Source organism: Pseudorasbora parva, chromosome 7 (genome assembly GCF_024679245.1).
Source record: "Pseudorasbora parva isolate DD20220531a chromosome 7, ASM2467924v1, whole genome shotgun sequence".
NCBI lineage: Eukaryota > Metazoa > Chordata > Actinopteri > Cypriniformes > Gobionidae > Pseudorasbora > Pseudorasbora parva.
Genome location: NC_090178.1, coordinates 51,206,962 through 51,229,049, shown reverse-complemented (window position 1 = coordinate 51,229,049; position 22,088 = coordinate 51,206,962). Strand labels below are relative to the sequence as shown.

Here is a 22,088-nt window from a genome sequence, read left to right as displayed (position 1 = left end):
CAGTCTGACACACATTCAGGAACGATGGCTTTCCACTATAAATGGGATGCGGCCGTGTGTTTTGTACTTCCATATGTGGAACTTTTTGCACTCCATGTTCATCTGTGTTCAATGACTACTTGTAATAGCAGGTGGAAGCAGGGCCTAAAAGAAACAACACTAATATCTTCACTACATTTTTTCAGGAGCTTGACTATAGATCAACTACTTTTTGAAATAATATAGCTTTCCCAGTAACAAGCTGCTGTTAAAGGGTTAGTTCTGATAATCCTGTCATTAATTCCTCATGTCGTCTCAAACCCGTCAGCTCTTTGTTCATCTTCAGACACAGATGAAGATATTTATGATGAGCTATCTGACCCTCCATAGACTAATGAAAACTTTAAAGGGTCAGAAAGGCAGTAAAGACATGGCTAAAATAGTTCATGTGACTCCAGTCCAGTGGTTCAGCCTTAATGTGATGAAGGGTTTGAGACATGAGAAATTAATGACAGGATTTACATTTTTGGGTGAAAAATGCTTTAACAAGTAATGATATAGCACAGCGAAACACTACCACTGTTTTTCCCCATTATATCGCGCAAAGTTCCTCAGCTTTAGGTCAGCGTTCTCTTTGGACACTTTGCCTCTGCCATGATGTCCATACGGATAGTTCCCCTTCACTATGTTGGTGTGACACTGCTGTAAAAGTCACTGCTGACTAAACCTACATACTCCAAAACAGACATTTCAGGGGATAGATTAATGATATTAGAACTGATAGTTGCTTTAACACAACCTGTAGCAAGGCAGTAGCTTTAGGTTTCAGAGAGAGAGAGAGAGAGAGAGAGAGAGAGAGAGAGAGAGAGAGAGAGAGAGAGAGAGAGAGAGAGAGAGAGAGAGAGAGAGAGAGGGAGAGAGAGATAGAGAGATTTGCAGTGTTTGTGTCGCATGTGACAGAGAATGCAGTGCAAACAGCACAATAGAAGTGAATGGCATAACATAGATGCCGTCTGTGTGTGTGTGTGTGTGTGTGTGTGTGTGTGTGTGTGTGTGTGTGTGTGTGTGTGTGTGTGTGTGTGTGTGTGTGTGTGTGTGTGTGTGTGTGTGTGTGTGTGTGTGTGTGTGTGTGTGTGTGTGTGTGTGTGTGTGTGTGTGTGCGTGTGTGTGTGCGACTCACAGTGCGAGCTGCTAAGGTGATGGGTATAGCGGTGATGAATGTGAAGTAGTATCCTGGGTAAACTCCATGCCAGATGGCTGACAGCACAAATGTGAGTGGCATGCGGTAACACGTCGCTCGATCATAACATACACTGCAGCATAACAGATGAAAGCATGTGACAAATGGCACAGATACATGCTAATACACATACATGAAATACCTAAGCATAGTAATATTATATCATAACTGTATTCTTCTCGAAGCAGTGTCACTATGTACTGGCAATGTATGGAAAGAAGCTGTGTAAAAATAGCAAACTTTAACAACTTATTAGATATGAGAGAGTAGACGAGACAGGAAACAAGGATATGTTGACAACTATTGTGAGTTTTGAAACTGCTGCTGGAGCTTTTTAAAGCAAAAGACTCAAAACTATTATTATAAAATAGGTATTTAATACTTTCATTTAGAGTGGATGATACAAGTACAACTATGAACAACAAAACTCACAATTTGCCGTTGTGCTTAATAACAAGTCACTTCCGTGTAATTAGTTGAGTCTATAGGTAACTCGGCCCAGGAGTAATTCTCTCTGAAACCAGTCCAAGATCCCACCATTGATGCTTGATCCTCCATCCCATAACAGAGTGTCACTGTGCACAGATAACTGGAGCGCAATCTCATTCGAGTCTGAGTTTTCTCTTCAGAGAGAGGAAGTCAATGCTTCAGCATACCAAGACATTTTGGACAATTTCATTGTCCCGACTTTGTGGGAACAGTTTGTGGACGGCCCCTTCCTGTCCCAGCATGACTGCGCTCCAGTGCACAAAGCGTCGCTCCATAAAGACATGGATGAGGAGTTTGGTGTGGAGGAACTGGACTGGCCTGCACAGAGTCCTGAGCTCAACCCGATAGAACAGCTTTGGGATGAATTAGAGCGGAGACTGAGAGCCAGGCCTTCTCGTCCAACATCAGTGCCTGACCTCACAAATGAGCTTCTACAAGAATGGGCAAAAATCCCCATAAACACACTCCTAAACCTTGAGGAAAGCCTTCCCAGAAGAGCTGGAGCGGTTAGAGGGTGGGCCGACTCCAGATTAAACCCTACGGGTTAACAATGGGAAGCTCATGTGTGTGTGAAGACAGGCATCACAAAACTTTTGGCAGTATAGTTTGTGTCCGCATCCATGCCTTTATTCATTCAGTTCTTAGTGTTCCCAAGGATGTGGGAAAGAGCACAATGACTCCAGGAATAGGTTTTGGTGCAAACACAGACCTACCTTTTTTAAAGTTCTGCGTTCACCATGCAGTGTGCCATCATGTCCTGCAGGTGAGGATACATGTATAGAGGCCTCAGACAGCAAAATCTGCTCTCAGATGTAGAAAGCCTCAGAATCTACCCCGAGGGGCAAAGCAATAGGACGAAGCAGCGTCTGAGCTATTGGAAGATGCTACTTTGGTGCTGGAGAAGGTTAAGATATATCCTGATGTGTCTCTCAGTTAGATGAACTACCCTTACTGAGAAAAGGAGGTAACACTATTTTAGGGTTCAGTAATTAACTATTAACTAGTTGCTTATGTTCATGGATATTCCTAGGATATTGTCTGTTTATTAGCACTTATAAAGCTCAATGCCTTATTCTGCATGAGCTTATTCTACATCCCTTAACCCGACCCAATACCTAAACTTAAACGCTACAAAAACTACCTTACTAACTATTAATAAGCAGTAAATTAGGAGATTATTAAGGCAAAAGTCGTAGTTAAGAGTGAATATGTGTTCTCCATACTAAAGTGTTACCGGAAAGGCTTCTACGGTTTCCTGATATCAATGGAGGGTTCCAGCCCAGTTTGGATCGAAGAGGTTTGAACTGGACACTGAGAAAGTCTCTGTTTAAAATGGTCACTCAGAGAATTTGTTCATTGTTTATGTTCATCCACTGGATTGGTTCATGTCAGTGGACTGTCACCGAGTTGATCCTTGAGATTCTCAGGTGTGAAGGCGGGGCACACTGAGAAGAATCTGTGCACATTCCTGGCCTTCCTGAAGTGCTCTTCCCTCAGGGCATTACACCAGGAGAATAAAGGCTTCCTCTTCAGAAGGCAAGCAGGTCTGCCTCGGCATCCCCAAAACATTCATATGGTAAAGTTATTCCATAAATTACAGTCCATTACAACCGCTTATGTTCACACAGAGCTTGTGTTGCTGTTTTGGGGCAGTCATGGCCTAATGGTTAGAGAGTCAGACTGGTAGCCCGAAGGCTGCGAGTTCGATTCTCAATGCCGGTAGGAAATGACTGAGGTGCCCTTGAGCAAAGCCCCAAATTCTTCCCTGTGTCCACTGCTCCGGGTATGTGTGTCCATGGTTTGGAGTGTGTGTTTATTACTGACTACTCCTAATTTGTGTGCACTAACTTGAATGGGTAGCCTGGATGCCAGCCGAACTCAGCCCCGCCCACAACATTTGAGCTCGGGCAGTTCGGTCTGGACTCGATCCATAGAGGAGTGATTATGCCTGAACAGAAACTGACCAATCAAATCATCAGGGCGGGCTTTAGATGATGATGGACAGATGATCAACAGAAACTGACCAATGAGATCATCAGGGCGAGCTTTAGCCGATGACGGACAGATGATCAACAGAAACTGACCAATGAGATCATCAGGGTGGGCTTTAGCCGATGACGGACAGATGATCAACAGAAAATGACTAATGTGATCATCAGGGCGGGCTTTAGCTGATGACGGACAAATGATCAACAGAAACTGACCAATGAGATCATCAGGGAGTCTTTCCTGGTTGGGTTGAAACACGCCCCATAATCACAGCCCAATGAGCATCAGACTCATATTCTGCCTAGAGTTGAGTATGACCACATCAGGCTATTGAATGGGTTAAATTCAGAGGACAAATTCTGGCTATGGGTTACCATACTTGGCCTTCACCTCATGTCATGTTTTCGACAAACTTTGCATGACTAGGAATCAGAGAGAGAACATGAGTTTGTTCTTAAATCGGTGAGTGTGACAGACAGCAATTGCTTAATGTGACACCTGCATCCAGTCAGAGTTTATCTGCCGGCATTGCTCTGATGGTGTACAGGCTTCATAGACCATCACTCCTGAACAGAGTTCCTCATAGCATCAGCAAATGACTCATTCCCTTCTATCGCCTTCTAATTCAGTTGTGTTCATAACGGAGAAACTCTTCCTTGTCTTGACTGGATTGGGGAAAATATTCTGCACTGGTTCAAAACTTTCCAGGAACATTTTCTTGTCAACAGCAACAGATCAGTTGACTAATATAGAACTTTAACATTTAAAACATACCTTTTTAGCCAAAGAGCAGTCTGTATATTCCAGTTGTTGAGAAATGATTTAAAACTTGTCGCTGTCTGCAGACAGAGAAAATATGTTTTATAATTCAAGGTATGAGAGATCCTCCCGTGGCATTTCACTGCCAAAAACAGCAGGGAAATAATCTTGTTTTCTGTTTACATTAAAGCTACACTGTGTGATATTTTCCCCCATCTAGTGGAGGTTTATGACCATCCAGTGAATAATAGTTTCTTTTCCTCTCAATTTCGATTTCGTTCCAACTCCTACGGTGGCCGATTTAGTCATGGCTTCCAGTTCGACCTCTTCGGTGAGTGTTGCTTCAAGTGATGAAGTTACTTTTGAAAACTATTATAATTTGCAGTTATTTAATTTGCCAAATGATTTATGATCAAATTAATCTATGTAAAATGAATAATAGTTCCCTTTATCGAGGGAACTTCCCACTGCGTCGGAACGACGAAATGGGGATGCTCCCTAAGCATCAGCGACTCTGAAGTCTGAATAGAAACTAGTCCAATCCGATTGGCGTGCGTGATGATGTCATTGTGACGGCGTACCCGGAAGTATAAAAGGGGAGCCGGCGCATAATGGCGGCAGTCTTTGCTCTTCAGCAGGTGCTCTCTGTACATTGTCTGTCTATTTACTGTTGTTTTGTCCAGTTGCGAGTGAAAGTGTGTGTGATTAGTTTAAAAAGTGAGAATGGAGAGAGAATTCAAGCAGTGTGTGCATCCTTGCCCTCGTTACATCTCGGGCTCGGATACACACATGCTTTGTGTGCAGTGTCTGGGTGTTCAGCACGCTCGGAACGTCCTTCAGGCGCGGAAGGCTGCCGGGAAGAAGTCCTAGCCTCGGCAGGGCTTCTAAGGGCGGTCCCTCCCATGAAGAGAAAACCGAGGTTGTTTTCTTCGTGGCGCCCTGGGGAAATCGATGTGGTAATCCCGCCGTCTATGACGCTTCGGGCCACATTGATTTCCCCCGAACGCATGCTGCCCCAACCGCCTCTGGAAAGACCTGCGGTGGGGCAGCTCGCGCGTCCGCACATAGAGACTTAATCCCAGCTTCTCCCTGCCGGTCAGCCGCTTCAGGGGGTTGGGGACGAGCCTCGTGTAACACCCGACGCCAGCCTCGAGAGGCTGGTTCCCTTAGTAGATTATCTCGGCGCATGGAAATGCCTTCCGAGTATTTCTACATGGGTCCTGCGTACTGTAGAGAAAGGTTACAGACTGCAGTTCAGTCACCCTCCTCCGAAATTCAGGGGGTTGAACTGGACCGCAGTGGTACCAGAGCAGGCTCGGGTAATGGAACTAGAAGTAAAATCCTTACTGGCGAAGGAAGCCATAGAACAGGTTTGTCCGGGTTCTACAGCCGGTACTTTATAGTTCCCAAAAAGGATGGGGGGTTACGTCCAATTCTAGATCTGCGGCATTTGAATCGGTCTCTAAGGAGGTTCAGATTCAAAATACTCACGATCCCCACCATCGTGAGTCAGATCTAGTCCGAAGGCTGGTTCGTCACGATAGATCTGAAGGACGCATATTTCCATATCCCCAGCCTTCCGTGTCACAGGAAGTTCCTGAGGTTCGCTTTCGGGGGCGAAGCGTACCAATATCGAGTGCTTCCCTTAGGCCTAGCCCTCTCCCCACGCACATTCACGAAGTGCATGGATGCAGCTCTAGCTCCAATGAGGCTTCTGGGCATCCGTGAACTGAATTATATCGGCGACTGGCTCATATTGGCCCAGTCGTACGATATGGCAGTCCGGCATCGAGATGTCGTTCTGGCCCACATAAAGTGCTTGGGGCTGAGACTCAACATGAAGAAGAGTGTTTTGACGCCATCCCAGAGGATTACATTCCTAGGGATCATATGGGATTCGACTACGATGCGGCCACAATTGTCTCCCGCACGAGTCGAGACCGTACGGGCGATGGTCTCAGGAATAAGGCTAGGCCACAGCATCACTGTGAAGCACTTTCAGAGAGTTCTGGGGCACATGGCAGCAGCGTCCAACGTGATACCGTTCGGCCTGCTACACATGAGACCCCTCCAGTGGTGGCTGAAAACCAAGGGTTTTTCCCCCAGAGGGAATCCGTTCCGTATGATCAGGGTAAAGCGCAGATGCCTTCGTTCCCTAGTCATATGGAAGAAACCTTGGTTTCTATCCCAGGGGCCAGTGTTGGGAGCGTCCTGTTGCCGGAAATCCGTTTCAACAGACGCCTCCCTCACTGGTTGGGGCGCGGTCATGGACGGCCGCTTTGCGAGGGGCCCTCGGGAGGGCCGTCATTCCTCCTGGCACATAAACTGCCTGGAGATGATGGCGGTCTACAAAGCTCTCAGGAGCTTTTTCCCGGACCTCCGCGGCCAACATGTCCTGGTACGGACAGACAATACGGCTGTCGTAGCATACCTCAGTCACCAGGGAGGGTTGAGATCGCGCCCTCTATGCAGATTGCCGCATCTGATTCTCCTGTGGTCCCAAGGGAAACTGTTGTCCATCAGGGCAATGTATGTCCCAGGGGTTCAAAATCAGGGAGCAGACATCCTGTCAAGGCAGGGGCTGAGGCCCAGGGAGTGGCGGCTCCACCCAGAGGTGGTGGAGGCCATATGCGAGAGGTTCGGCCCAGTGGAAGTGGACCTGTTTGCGTCTCGAGAGACGTCCCACTGTCCACTGTGGTTTTCCCTCACGCATCCAGCCCCGCTGGAGTTGGATGCCATGGTACAGACGTGGCCGAGGCTGCGTCTGTATGCATTCCCCCAGAATGTATGTCTGTATGCATTCCTGCGTCTGTATGCAGATGGTTCGTCAACAGGGGGTCATCCTACTTCTGGTGGCGCCCCGTTGGCCGACCCGGGTTTGGTTCTCAGACATCATAGCTCTGCTGGCAGGTCACCCGTGGCAGATTCCTCTGAGGAGGGATCTCCTGTCTTAGGCGGCGGGCACAATATTTCACCCCCGGCCAGAGATTTGGAACCTTTGGGTCTGGCCCCTGAGGGGGCCAGGTACCTAGAGGGCGGCCTGTCGGCAGAGGTGGTAGAGACCCTAGTCAGCTCCAGGGCTCCATCTACTAGGAGACTGTACAGCCTCAAGTGGAATGTCTTTTCCACTTGGTGCAGAGAACATGAGGTGGACCCAGTTAACTGCCCGGTGGCTTCAGTGCTGGAGTTCCTCCAAGACCGTTTTTCTGCGGGTCTGACCCCGTCCACACTTAAGGTGTACATGGCTGCCATTGCGGCTTTCCACACACCTCTGGGTGATGGGCCAGCTCGGAGGATGAAGCCTGTGGCTCAGTCCAGAGTTCCTACCTGGGACCTGGCAGTGGTTCTCAGAGGGTTGGCTGAGGGCCCCTTCAAGCCACTGGAGCTGGCAGAGCCGAAGCACCTGACCTGTAAAGTGGCTTTTCTCCTCGCTATTACCTCTCTTAGGAGAGTGGGAGATCTCCAGGCCTTGGCGGTAACGCCAACTTGCCTGGAGTTTGCCCCGGGTGGAGTAAAGTCTATTTTACATCCTAGGCCGGGTTACGTGCCTAAGGTCCCATCAAGGGTGGTCAGTTCTTTGGTTCTGCAGGCGTTTCATCCCCCGCCTCACGTGACGGCGGAAGAAGGGAGGCTTCACCTACTCTGCCTGGTTAGGGCACTAAGAGTTTATTTGGAGAAGTCTGCACAATGGAGGAGATCTCAGCAGCTGTTAGTGTGTTTTGGTTCACCCAAGAAAGGGTTGCCTGCTTCTACTCAGAGAATCAGTAACTGGATTGTCCAGGCAATAACCATGGCCTATCGGGTGCGCAGTTTGCCTTCACCCTTGGCCGTGAGGGCTCATTCCACCAAAGGCATGGCCTCTTCAGTGGCCCTGCTTTCTGGGGTCCCCTTGCAGGATATCTGTGAGGCGGCTAGGCCACCCCACACACTTTTATCAGATTTTACAGCCTGGATCTCCCGTTGATCTTTACAGCCTGCGACGCCTGGCGCTAGGGTGCTCCAGTCCTAGTTGTGCTCGGTGTGGCCTAGTGGGTACTCATCCCCATTTCGTCGTTCCGACGCAGTGGGAAGTTCCCTCGATAAAGGGAACGGCTCGGGTTATGTATATAACCCTTGTTCCCTGAGAGGGAACGAGCACTGCATCGCGCCGCCACACCTCGGCACGCCTGGATTGCATGCTTCAGAGCAAAAAACTGCCGCCATTATGCCCCGGCTCCCCTTTTATACTTCCGGGTACGCCGTCACAATGACGTCATCACGCACGCCAATCGGATTGGACTAGTTTCTATTCAGACTTCAGAGTCGCTGATGCTTAGGGAGCATCCCCATTTCGTCGTTCCGACGCAGTGCTCGTTCCCCTTTCAGGGAACAAGGGTTATATACATAACCCGAGCCGTTTTAAGTTTTCGTTATTTTTTACCATTTCATTGCTAACATCAGGTTCCCAGACGAATGCAAGCTAATTTAGTTAAGTAACTTTTATCAGTGCTATCGTTATTCTGTATATTGTACGACATCACTAGCGTAAGGCAAACAAATTATAATACAATAAAAAAATTAATCTCATGTTATCCGTCATAGAACACGGATTTATGTTACAATGTAAACAATACTTTTTCATCATTGACGCGAGGAAAACTATCCTAGACGTTGTTCTAGTGTTATGCACAGCACACCATGATATAATTAGCCAAGCAACAATAAAACTTCCAATATACACAATTAGGCTGAATTAATATTACCTGTCGAGAAGAAAGCAGGACACGTCGGCGTCCTTTTTTAAATCGTTGCTCCTCATGAGCTCTTTCCATCTTGGAAAGGCCACTCCAATATTTACTTTTGTCTTGTTGATTTGCCTGTTGCGTTGCCATCTTAATTCTCTTTTCCGCTTCCTTGGCGGCTCTGATACATATCCTGCAATGTTACTAGATCCCCGACCCGGATCGAATTCGGTAATCAATTCCGGGACGTGGTTGCTTTCACACAGAAGGCGACCCGGCAATGTTCGGGGAATATTGCGGGTCCGACGTGCAGTGTGAAAGGGGCTTAAGAGTGATCCTCCATCATCATATAGCAGCCTCAAGCAATCCTCCTCTTCACATTCGACACGGTGCCATCGAGTGTAAAAACGCGAAAAGCGAAGCTTAAATTTACGGGTATGTCCCTCTTTGGCAAATGTACTTTCAAGATGGAGGAGCAACATGGCGACCGCCATCCGAACCCTCACCCGTATGTGTTTTCAATTGTATATTATAAAATTACGAGAATACATTATTACTTGAAAGAAGTAAATATACATTAATTAGCACATATATTTTTGAAATAACTAAGTGATTTTAGCTAAGAATAAACTAAAAAAGTTACACAGTGTAGCTTTAAGATTATTTTTCTCACCCCATTGGCAGATTATTTATTTTAAGCAAAAACTCTCTTCATTTTGAGTTATTTTTCCCCAAAACAAAACAAAAACTTTTGATTGTCTAGTAAATGCTTCTTACTTTAAGAATTTGTATATATTTGGACTAGAAACAAGACAAAAATACTAAGTAAGTAAAGCATTTTTGCAGTGTAGGGAATGCAGAAGTGAACACACTCTTTCCTTGCCATACATGTTTAAATGTAGTGAACAAACCTCAATCTCCCAGATGTGAACGTTGGAGACGAGGTCCCAGGACACTTCTCCCCTCTCGTTCACACCACTGACTCCAAACCCCGCCGCATTATGGACGGCATCCGCTGTAAATGGAAGAAAGTCAAGTCAACTTTATTTATATCACGATTTTATAATGTCGATTGTTTCAAAGCAGCTTCACAGTGTTAAACAGGACAATACTGCAACAACATTTGAGTCGTTCTGGTGTCGTAGTCGTAGTCGTAGTTTTTGTTATTTTTGGACCCAAATGTATTTTGGATGCTTCAAGAGACTCTAATTAACCCACTGATGTCTCATATGGACTACTTTGATGATGTTTTTATTCCCTTTCTGGACATGGACAGTATTGTGTGCATACACTTGCATACGCTCTCGGACTAAATATAAAATTTCTTAAACTGTGTGTGAAGATGAGTGGAGGTCTGAGACATCAGTGGGTTAATTAGAATCTCTTGAAGCATCCAAAATACATTTGGGCCCAAAAATAACAAAAACTACGACTTTATTCAGCATTTTGACACGCGATCCGAATCATGAATCAGAGGTCTTACAGGTGTGGAACGACATTTGGGTAAGTCATTATTTAAATAATTTTCTTTTTTGGGTGAACTAACCCTTTAAACCACACATTTAAAATGGCTGGACATTGTTCTCTATGACTATAGGAACCCTGGTACCTGCCATTCGGCTGTACAGTTAGTTTTAACATTTTGGAACAGACGTATGTTTTTCTGCCTACGATACATTACAAGAAATAACGGCAACTCTTAACATATTCTCCTTTCAGCCAATCAGTCTCAGGTTTCTGTGCCCCGTCTGCTTACCGAGGGTCCATGCAAAGTAGAACTTGGGTCTGGCTGCCTGGATGGAAATGAGCGCATAGGCCAATCTGGATACGAAAGAAGCCTCGCTGACGAATCGCGGGTCCACATTGTACGTTATGGGGAAGGCTTTGGTGATGATGAAGAACCAGAGCAGACAGCAGACGCACACAAGAAGCTTATTAATCACAGTCCTCTGTAGAAGAACAGCAGGAATTCATCTCAGTAGACAAAATCAACACAAAAAGTTTCCTGGGAAATCTGCACGACATCCTGGTGATGTTGTCGCATAATAAAAAAAAACTGTCTAAAAATTGATTATTTGATCTCAACATAAACATGCCACAAATTACACAAAGCACACATGTGAATGAATATTTCACCAAGCAATGAATATCCTCATACTTTGTCCTTCTAAACCTAGAAGACTTTCTTTCTTCCCTGGAATACAAAATGAGTTTAGCAGAATGTAAAGTTTCCATATAATGAGGCCTTGGCCTGTCAAGCTATCAAAATAACAAAAAGGCACCGTAAAATAAAAAGGGTTTGTTTCACAAAATAAGTTTTAATGGCATGATGGTGTTACTTTTAATAATGGCAGAGATCCATTGTTGGTGAAGTATTCCTTTACATGTTCACATTCACGCTGTTCTTCATGAGCAGATTACTCTTATTCTGTTCATGAGTTAGTGTGTCCAGCTAAGTCCTGTTTGAACAGCTTTATTTGTAAAGCAATCTGTGGATGTGTGTGTGTGTGTCTTACCACAGGCGACGGCTCGGGCATTTTATCCCAGCCGTTCTGCTGCGAGTCTCTGACTCTCTTCAGCCTGTTCTGCACATGCAGGCCCTTAATAAACTCAATGTAGTCTTTATAGATACAGCACGGACCCACCAAGATACTCAGGAAATTAATATTGTAGCTCAGGTACTCCAACAGCGAAGGCCTAGAGCTGTACATGGAGGAAATAGGTAGGTCAGGAGAGGAATACATGACTTATCTCAACAATAGGAATGTAAGCTTGCTTTTACACTGACTAATCCCTGTTTCTGTCATCAACAGGGTCTAAATCTGTGCGGCGAAGTTGTTATTCCCAAAACAAATGGTTGCACTTTGGTTCACATCTGCTATCATGTCCAAATAAGCAGTAATCACTGCCCGGTTTGCTTCAGCTGTGTTTCTTTCCTTTTAATACATTTGTAAACATATCACAAATATTTTTGCACTGTCATTGAGTGTGTTTACATCCACGTTCTTAAGCCGATTAATGCCCAATAATCCGCCAATGATCATGGTCATGTAAACGCGTGTCACAAACGCCGGTAAAGATTCCACCGTCGGCCACCAGAGGTCGAACTCCCCAGAGAACTAACCTCATATCGGACTTCATTTCCCATACACGCTCACTCTAGACTGATTACTGCACACCTGTTCATAATCATCATGCCTACATTAACTCTGCTCACACACATTCATTGCGAAGTCTTGTTTGCCCCGGCTACATTTCTGAGCGTTATTCCCTGTGTTTATTCCTGCCTGTGTTTGACTCTACTTTGGATTACTGTTTACGACCCTGTTCTGTCTGCCCTTGATCTTTGTTTGCCTGGACTCTGATTCTTGCCTGTTTGCTGCCTGCCCTGACCATTTGCCTGTTATGACCATGATTGATGCCCTGTCTCTGATATTCCTGTTTGCCCTGGTTTATTGACCCACACCTGCTTGTACTGTGAGTTTGTATTATTTTAATAAACTGCACATGGATCCCAATCTGCCTGAGTCCATGTTACAGAAGACTTCGCCCCCTAAAGATCCAGTGGTTCCTATGCACTTCTCCCATGAACTAACAGCACAAGCAAATCAACTCATGATTCACCCACAGCAACTTAGTTGTTTGACCAACATGATGGAGGAACTGGTAAAGGTAGTCCAGAAACTTCATCAAACCCCAGGGGTCTCAGTGCTGCAGCCTAATCAGGTAGTACCACCAACACCTGTGAACACGATAATAAGCAACCCTCACCTGGCGTTTCCTGAGAAGTTTGATGGCACTCCATCTAAATGTAAGGGCTTTCTCATGCAATGTTCAATGTTTTTAGCCCAACAGCCCTCTCTTTACTCTACTGATGCTGGCAAGATTTCCTTGATGCGTTCACTTCTCACGGGCAAAGCACTCGAGTGGGCAACGGCGGTCTGGGATAATCAAGCCTTAGAACAAGTCATGTACTCTCACTTCATTCAACGCTTACGCACTGTTTTCGAGCATTCTGAAGGAGGATGGAGTGCGGCGGAGCAATTGCTTGCATTACGTCAAGAGAACAGTACAGCTGTGGAATTCGCTCTCAACTTCCGCACACTGGCAGCACAAACCAAATGGGTGGATGACACGTTGAAAACTTTTTTTCGCCAGGGTCTTAACTATGAACTACAGTCAGATCTCGCTTGCAGAGACGAAGATAAAACCCTAGATCAGTTCATAGAGCTGGCTATCCGCATCGAGAATCTCATTCATGACGGGATCACCGCGTCAATAATCACCTCTGTCTGTATTGTGGTCTCGATGGACACTTGAAAGCCGACTGCCCGAGCCGACCTCCACAGAAACAAGCCCGAAGGGTGAGTTTACTGATTTCTGCCATCTCTCAGAACAACTGTTTTGATCTACCCATTACCTTGACATATGAGACTAAGATGATACACACCAAAGCATTATTCGATTCTGGGGCCTCATGCAATTTCATTGATGAAGAGCTGGCACGGCAATATGGCATTCCTCTAACCCCCTGTAACTCTCCCTTGGCAGTGGCAGCGCTAGATGGGCGCCCTCTGGGGTCTGGTCATGTGCAATACACCACTACCGAACTCAAGCTCCAAGTGGGCGTTCTTCACTCCGAACTCATCCGTCTCTACGTCATTCATTCTCCACACAACCCGGTCATTCTGGGCTTCCCATGGCTTCAAGAACACGACCCGCAGATATCCTGGCAAGAAAAACAGATCACCCGTTGGAGCGTCACCTGCCATGCCAAATGTCTACGCTCAACGAAACCACAACCCAGCAAAGCCACGGCCCTGATTAACACCGTAAACACCATTCCAGGAGTCCCACTGGAGTATGCCGATCTCATTGAGGCTTTCAGTAAGTCCAAAGCATCACAACTCCCACCGCATTGCAACAATGACTGTGCCATAGATCTCCTGCCAGGAACCATGCCACCTAGAGGACACATCTTTCCACTTTCTGAGCCTGAGGATCAAGCCATGAAAGACTACATCAAGGAAGGGCTAGCAAAGGGTTTCATTTGACCATCCACGTCACCGGCTGCAGCCGGCTTCTTCTTCGTGGGAAAGAAGGATGGAGGTCTGAGGCCTTGTATTGACTATCGTGGCCTGAATGATATTAGTGTTAAATTCAGATACCCACTACCTCTGGTCCCAGCGGCTCTAGAACAGTTGAGAACTGCCCGATTCTTCACCAAGCTCGATCTCCGCTTTGTCTACAATCTCATTCGTATCTGGTGGGGGGACGAGTGGAAGACAGCCTTCTCCACAAGCAACGGGCACTATGAGTACCTTGTCATGCCCTTCGGGCTGTCCAATAGTCCTTCAGTGTTCCAATCCTTCATCAACGACATCTTCAGAGACATGCTCAATCAGTGCTTGGTGGTGTACATCGATGATATACTGATCTACTCAGACACCATGGAGGAACATGTTCAACAGGTCCGCACGGTACTGCAGCATCTGATTAATCATCAGCTCTATGCCAAGGCCGAGAAATGTGAGTTCCAACAGTCATCGGTGTCATTTCTTGGGTACATCATCAGTCCGGAAGGAGTGGCGATGGACGAGAAGAAGGTTCAGGCAGTCATGGGTTGGCCTCAACCTGCTACACTGAAGGAGCTTCAAAGGTTCCTGGGGTTCGCCAACTTCTACAGGAGATTCATCAGGAATTTCAGTTCTGTCGCTGCACGGCCATGACCAGAGGGGGAAACACCAAATTACGGTGGTCAACAGACGCTCTCCAGGCATTCAACACATTAAAGAGTCGTTTCACTTCCGCTCCCATTCTACACCATCCTGACCCACACTTGCCGTTTGTGGTAGAAGTAGATGCCTCCAACACCGGAATCGGTGCCATTCTCTCCCAACGACAAGGTAACCCACCTAAGATGTTTCCATGTGCTTACTTCTCCAGAAAACTCTCAACCGCCGAACAGAATTATGACGTGGAAAACCATGAGCTACTGGCTATGATGGCTGCGTTTGAGGAGTGGCGACATTGGCTGGAAGGAGCAAGACATCCGTTCCTAGTACTAACCGATCACCGGAATCTGGAGTATCTACGTTCAGCTAAACGATTGAATCCCAGGCAGGCTAGATGGGCACTTTTTTTCACTCGTTTCAATTTTACTATTACATATATCCCAAGTTTAAAGAACACCAAGGCAGACGCCCTATTCCGACAATTTGATCACACCCCTCAAAACACTCAACAAGAGACCATTATCTCTCCCACCGTAGTCCTAGGCCCTGTTCAGTGGGATATTATGTCTGAGATCACGCAAGCACATGCACAGAATCCACCTCCTGCAGAATGCCCTAACGATCGAACATTCGTTTCTACCAGAACTCAGGGAAAAGGTCATGCGCTGGGTTCACTCGGCCACGAGCTCTGGTCACCCAGGGATTACAACAACAACAAGACTGATAAGAAATCGATTCTGGTGGGAAACACTACAAAATGACGTCACTGGATTCATCAACTCTTGCCACACATGTGCCACAGCCAAGACCCAGAGACAACTTCCAGCAGGACTACTGCAACCATTACCCATTCCACAACGCCCTTGGTCAAACATTGCCATCGACTTCGTCACGGACCTACCAATATCACAAGGTAACACCACCATATTAACTGTTGTTGACCGTTTTTCTAAAGGATGCCGACTGATTCCTCTGCTGAAGCTTCCCACAGCCTTTGAAACCGCTGAACAACTGCTCCACTACGTATTCCGTTACTATGGACTTCCGGAGGACATTGTGTCAGATCGAGGATCCCAATTCACGTCAAGGGTATGGTCCGCTTTCTTTCGATTATTAAATGTGAATATAAGTCTCACCTCTGGCTATCACCCACAGTCCAACGGACAAACCGAGCGACTAAACCAAGAAATCTCCAAGTTCCTTCGCATATACTGCCAGCAAAATCAGACAGACTGGAGTCGCTTCCTTCCCTGGGCAGAATACGCACAAAACTCAATCCTTAAACCTTTCACTAAACTCACGCCTTTCCAGTGCATCCTAGGATTCCAGCCGCCACTGTTTCCCTGGTCAGGAGAACCTTCTGAAGTTCCCACTGTAAACGATTGGTTCCAGCGCAGCGAAACTATCTGGAACCAGACTCACCCAATAAGCCGCCAATGATCATGGTCATGTAAACGCGTGTCACAAACGCCGGTGAAGATTCCACCGTCGGCCACCAGAGGTTGAACTCCCCAGAGTACTAACCTCATATCGGACTTAATTTCCCATACACCCTCTCTCTGGACTGATTACTGCACACATGTTCATAATCATCATGCCTACATTAACTCTGCTCACACACATTTATTGCGAAGTCTTGTTTGCCCCGGCTACATTTCTGAGCGTTATTCCCTGTGTTTATTCCTGCCTGTGTTTGACTCCGCTTTGGATTACTGTTTACGACCCTGTTCTGTCTGCCCTTGATCTTTGTTTGCCTGGACTCTGGTTCTTGCCTGTTTGCTGCCTGCCCTGACCATTTGCCTGTTATGACCATGATTGATGCCCTGTCTCTGATATTCCTGTTTGCCCTGGTTTATCGACCCATGCCTGCTTGTACTGTGAGTTTGTATTATTTTAATAAACTGCACCTGGATCCCAATCTGCCTGAGTCCTTGTTACAACGCCGTAACCCGTTTTCTTTTACCGGAGTAAGGTCATAAACGGCGTAAGCATAAACCGGTCGACACTGGGAGTTTGTTGCCTCTTATTTTGCGTGGCATGTAAACGCATTAACCTGCTTTCTGTCGGCTTATTGAAGAGCGCATGTGTGATAGGGGACAAAAACACAAACTTACAGCAGATTTAAACGCATCCAGACAGAGCGAGCGTTCTGCATGAAATAAGGACATATATCACAAACACAGACTCCTTTAAGAGCCAGAATATTATAAAGATGTGTTCTCATCTCAGGCAGCAGAAGTAGAAGAGGTTCAGTCAGAACGCTGCATCTGGAACTGATGAGGGATAATATGAGCCGTAAATCTCCCGCTGACTCGCTTTATTAACATCACAACTGACTAACATTAGGAGTACTCCGAGTCAGATATACGGACATTATTATTGATGACACTTCAAGAAAATAACCCAGTTTATTAATAAAGTCATGTAAACGCGGATTACTTGCGCTGTCAGTTTACAGGTTTGCATGTTAAACTGGTTATTTCAGTGAGCTGATATGTGTGAGTTATCCGCTTGTGGTGTGCATGTAAAGGTGCTCAGTATGGGGTATGGAGTGTAGACTGACTATCGTCTGGGACGTTCCTCTATTTCTGACCGCTGCCATGAGCAAACACCAAACACTTGTCCATTAGTGATTTTGCCTATGTAGTTGTTACTGCTGAGGATTGTAAAGTCATACTGTACTGCCAGACGCCTCTGATCGTCTTTGAGTTCCTCTTGCTTTCGACTCATCCCTGAAACCAAAGAAAGACAAGTCGGGTTTTCTGAAATGATCTACTGAATTATTTTCCAAGATGTCAGTTTATGGCAACAAATTAACGGAAATAGCATCAATGATTTCTCACCGTCATGCACCTGAAAGGCAAGAGTGGTGACCTTCTGTGTTATCATCATCAACGGGCTGAAAACAAGAGGAGACCAAGTCAGTTAAAAAGAATGAAGACCCCCCAACACACACACACACACACACACACACACACACACACACACACACACACACACACACACACACACTTATCATTAGGCGAGACAGCGTTTGTATAAGTCTATATGACTAATGTGCCGCTACATCAGCGGAGGAGTTTGTTTCCGTCAGTTAGCGGACAGACTCATGTATAGAGTTCTGCGAGGCTCATTTGTGCTCATTTTTAATCTAAAATTAATACATACTTTTTATATAAATTATAAACAGTAAAGCATGAACTACTGATAGATAAATTAGCACATTTCTCTATTAGTAGAAGTGCAATAAACTGGATTCAATCTTTCCTTAGTGCAAGGCAGCAGTGTGTATTGGTAAATAATGTACCATCTTCCCTACGAGCATGCACCATGGGTGTGCCGCAGGGCTCTATATTCCAGACAAAAGAACATAAATAATATAATATAATAAATAAATAAATAAATAAATAAATAAACAAAACAAAACAAAACAAAACAAAACAAAACAAAACAAAACAAAACAAAACAAAACAAAACAAAACCCCGGGGGTTTAGAATACTTAAGTCAGGTAGAGATCGTTTCACAGCTCAATGCAGAAGATCTTGATGCTACCCTACTCCCTCAGAGCTTCTTCTTCTAACAGGTTACCAACATTAACATTGTGCCTTAAGAAGTTAGTAAAAGGTCTCCATACATCTTCAGAAGCATTTTGTTTGTTTTTGACAATGTGTGTAATTTTTTCTAATGACATATTCTCCAACTTTTAAAGAAGAAAAAAATCATCTACTGACTTTACCTCCAAAGCTGCTACAGAAACTACTTTTGACTTCGAGGACCTTGATAGAAATGTAGTGGAGTAAAAACTATATCTGTCTTTTAAATGAAGCGAAGTCAAAGTTTCCCTGAAAATAATAATACTCAAGTAAAGTACAGATACTCAAAAAGAGCACTTAAGTACAGGACTCAAGTAAATGTAGTTAGTTACTAGGCGTTTCTCAATGTCATGGAAGGATCCTCGGAAGCCAGAATTCCAAGGATGCTACGTCATCGACACTCGACGAAGGACTGTTCCAATGTCGAGGATCCTCGAATTTCAATCAAGGACTGAGTCCTTAGTTCGAAAAATATGCCATATACAGGAAAGGATGCATATGAGTAGCCTTCGCGCTCTTCGCGTTCTCAAATCACCCACAATCCTATGCGCGCAGCTTTGCTATCTTCAGACGTTCGTGGAGTCGGAGCGTGAACGGGGCAATATGCTTGTATCGGGGTTTGTAGATGGGAAGGAAGGAGGCGGGAACCAGCAAACGTTCAACAACTTTATAATAAATAATAAACAAAACGAGTTTATTTGAGTTTATCCCTCACGGGCGACTGCATAATAAAACATAAACAAACCATAACATAAAGTCCAGGCCTGGTCCTCTCTCGTCTTCCACGCTCCTCCAGTTATACTCCGTCACTGCGGTGAGCCGAGACCGGTGTGGCGGTGATCAGCTGCCGCTCATCATCACTCCACCGGCCCGCTCTCACGGCCCTCGCCTCGCTGCTTGCCACAACGCTTTTATTTACGTTACCAAACATTTGTTATAACAGTAGTAAATATAATTAACGTTTAACGTTTAAATGCCGGTACAAATTACTACTGTATTGATATAAAAAAATATACAAATAACGTTACACATAACGTTACTGATGGCCAACGGACCTTTTCACTGATGTAATGCCGCAATGACGTGCACTCGCTAGCCTGTTCCATTAACGTGTTCTCCGAATGCTAAAGAGGAGCTAGCCTAGCCTCTGAAGGAAGGGACTTGGAAGGATCAGTCCTTGACATTGAGAAACACCTTCTGTCCAGCTCTGGACTTCAGCATTGGCTTCTCTTCCGGGTTTGTGTTCAATCCTCAAATAATCAAATAAATATGATTCGGATCGCGTGGCAAACTGCAGAAAAGAGAAGCCAACGCTGAAGAAAGTCGTAGTTTTTGTTATTTTTGGACCCAAATGTATTTTGGATGCTTCAAGAGACTCTAATTAACCCACTGATGTCTCATATGGACTACTGTGATGATGTTTTTATTCCCTTTCTGGACATGGACAGTATAGTGTGCATACACTTGCATACGCTCTCGGACTAAATCTAAAATATCTTAAACTGTGTGTGAAGATGAACGGAGGTCTGACGGGTGTGGAGCGACATTAGGGAGAGGAGTTAATGACAGAAGTTTCATTTTTGGCTGAACTAACCCTTTAAGTATCTGATTTGATTTTTCAACCTCTAAATATGACAGCTCTTTGTGTGTGTCAGCTGACCTTAGCCGTGAGTAAAAGCGTATGAAGACTGATGCGTTCATCTGTGTGAAGGAGAGAGGGAGCGACAGATGTCTGCACTTCATGCTGCCAGATCTTTTATGCTTAGGGCAGTTGTGTTTTCTGTTTACATTTCATTCTGTCATTTAACTTCCGTTGAACGTCAGCTCCTTATCAACACAAGGGCTTTATTACAATTACATTTAAAGGGAAGAAAGAGACGTGACCGGGACACTGACAGCCGACGGCATTGCTGCATGTTATCTGTGTTTATCCAAAGGGTGTGTACAGAAACCTCAGCTGAGGTAAACTAACCTAACTGGTCGATAAGAAAGTCAAGCTGCGGGGAGTGGCACATCACAGAAATCACAGCATTTGAGTGGATAAATGCAGCAATAAAGCCGATCTTTCAAATGTTCATACTCTTGTGCGATCGACTTGCTAAATAAACCCGTCTCTTGCGTGATACCCAGAACTCTTGAATATTCTGCTCTAATATGATTTCTGACCGACCTGTGCGGTGTCCAGAATAATAATCCTCCGCTGTGTGTTAATAGGCCAGAGGAGAACTGAGTCTGGTTTCTCTAAGGTTTATTTTTCTCCATCATGCCCTGATGGAGTTTCGGTTCCTTTGGTCGCCTTTGGCTTGGCTTGCTCAGTTGGGGACACTAACATTATGATCAAAGTTATTCAACTAAATATACAAATAACATTAATGAATGAGGTCTTATTTAATTCTATAAACTATAATACTGATCTGCCAGCATTGTCGCTCTATGATAAATTACAGTTTTTCTCCGTCGCTTTGGTTCATTTCTCAGATCAGAAATGAAATTCTCAAAACTACCTGTTTAATTCTCACATCATTGTGTCACTTGTGCACATCAGAAAAGCAGTTTCTCATTTCTTTGAACAAGTTGCAAATGCTTTGGTACATCCATGCCAATGATTATGTCCAATTCTCTGTTGTTTCCTACATTATCAGTTGCTTCTGTCATGTTGATCAGAATGTATTATATTGGGTCTCTGTTGAATAGTCTCAGCCCCCACAACATTTAGGCACAAGCTCATAGCATAAGTCTTTATACATGACAAAATGGCTGAACAAGTTATCATAATATGTCAAGCATATTTATAAATTTCCATTAGACGTTCACATTTCTGGTTTAGTTTTTTTTTCTTTGTGCGATGCAGTGCTGTCTTTTTTTCTTTCTGTATCGCAATGATATGGTTGTCAAAAATTGAATGTTTTCTATTATCTTGTAATTCCACTCACACACACACTAAGATGTAACTTATAATTGACAATACTTGTCATCAAAACTTTAGCCGTAGTTTCCATCAGAACATCCCTCCACAGTAAACTGTTATATTGACAACATGACTAAACAATCTGACTGTGTGATTCGTACACAAGGACACGAGGACTCGTCATTCTGATGACACTGACATGTTCATTGACACAGATATTTCCTTCTGAGAGATGAACTGAGGATTTTGAGGAAGAGAGCGGCTTTCACAGGTTATCCGTGGTGTTCTGTTATTTGTACAAATTGTTTTGAGAAATGCACTTACTGTTTTGCAAATTGTGAGTTTGATTCGAGAAATGTACCAAAGCGACTGAGAAAAACTGTAAAATAAGCTGATAACATCACTGTTTCCTCCAGAACGACTGTACAGCCAAATCTAATTCTGCTGCAGTATTGTCCTGTTTAACACTGAAGCTGCTCTGACACAATCGGCGCTGGAGAAGAGCGATAGAAATAAAGATGATTGATTGATTGATTGATTGATTAATATAAAACTGTTTTATACTGTCATGTTAACTGGTGTGAGCAGTCGACTGCAGAAGAGGTAAAGGACTGGATCATAGGACAGTGCATTGTTCATGATCATAAGGACACAACACATATAAATAAAATGTC

General features: G+C 44.9%; 1 protein-coding gene across 2 annotated transcripts in view; it reads right to left on the bottom strand.

The window, feature by feature from the left end:
• Positions 1-22,088, bottom strand: part of mboat1 (membrane bound O-acyltransferase domain containing 1) — a 46,635-nt gene that overhangs the window by 9,802 nt on the left and 14,745 nt on the right. For both annotated transcript variants that reach the window (XM_067449420.1, XM_067449421.1), the window contains 7 exons: positions 17,756-17,811; positions 17,590-17,644; positions 11,694-11,880; positions 10,934-11,126; positions 10,089-10,192; positions 4,472-4,536; positions 1,160-1,292 (listed from right to left, as the gene is read on the bottom strand). In XM_067449420.1, coding sequence (XP_067305521.1) covers positions 1,160-1,292; positions 4,472-4,536; positions 10,089-10,192; positions 10,934-11,126; positions 11,694-11,880; positions 17,590-17,644; positions 17,756-17,811 — 793 coding nt within the window. The remainder of the gene's footprint in view (positions 1-1,159; positions 1,293-4,471; positions 4,537-10,088; positions 10,193-10,933; positions 11,127-11,693; positions 11,881-17,589; positions 17,645-17,755; positions 17,812-22,088) is intronic.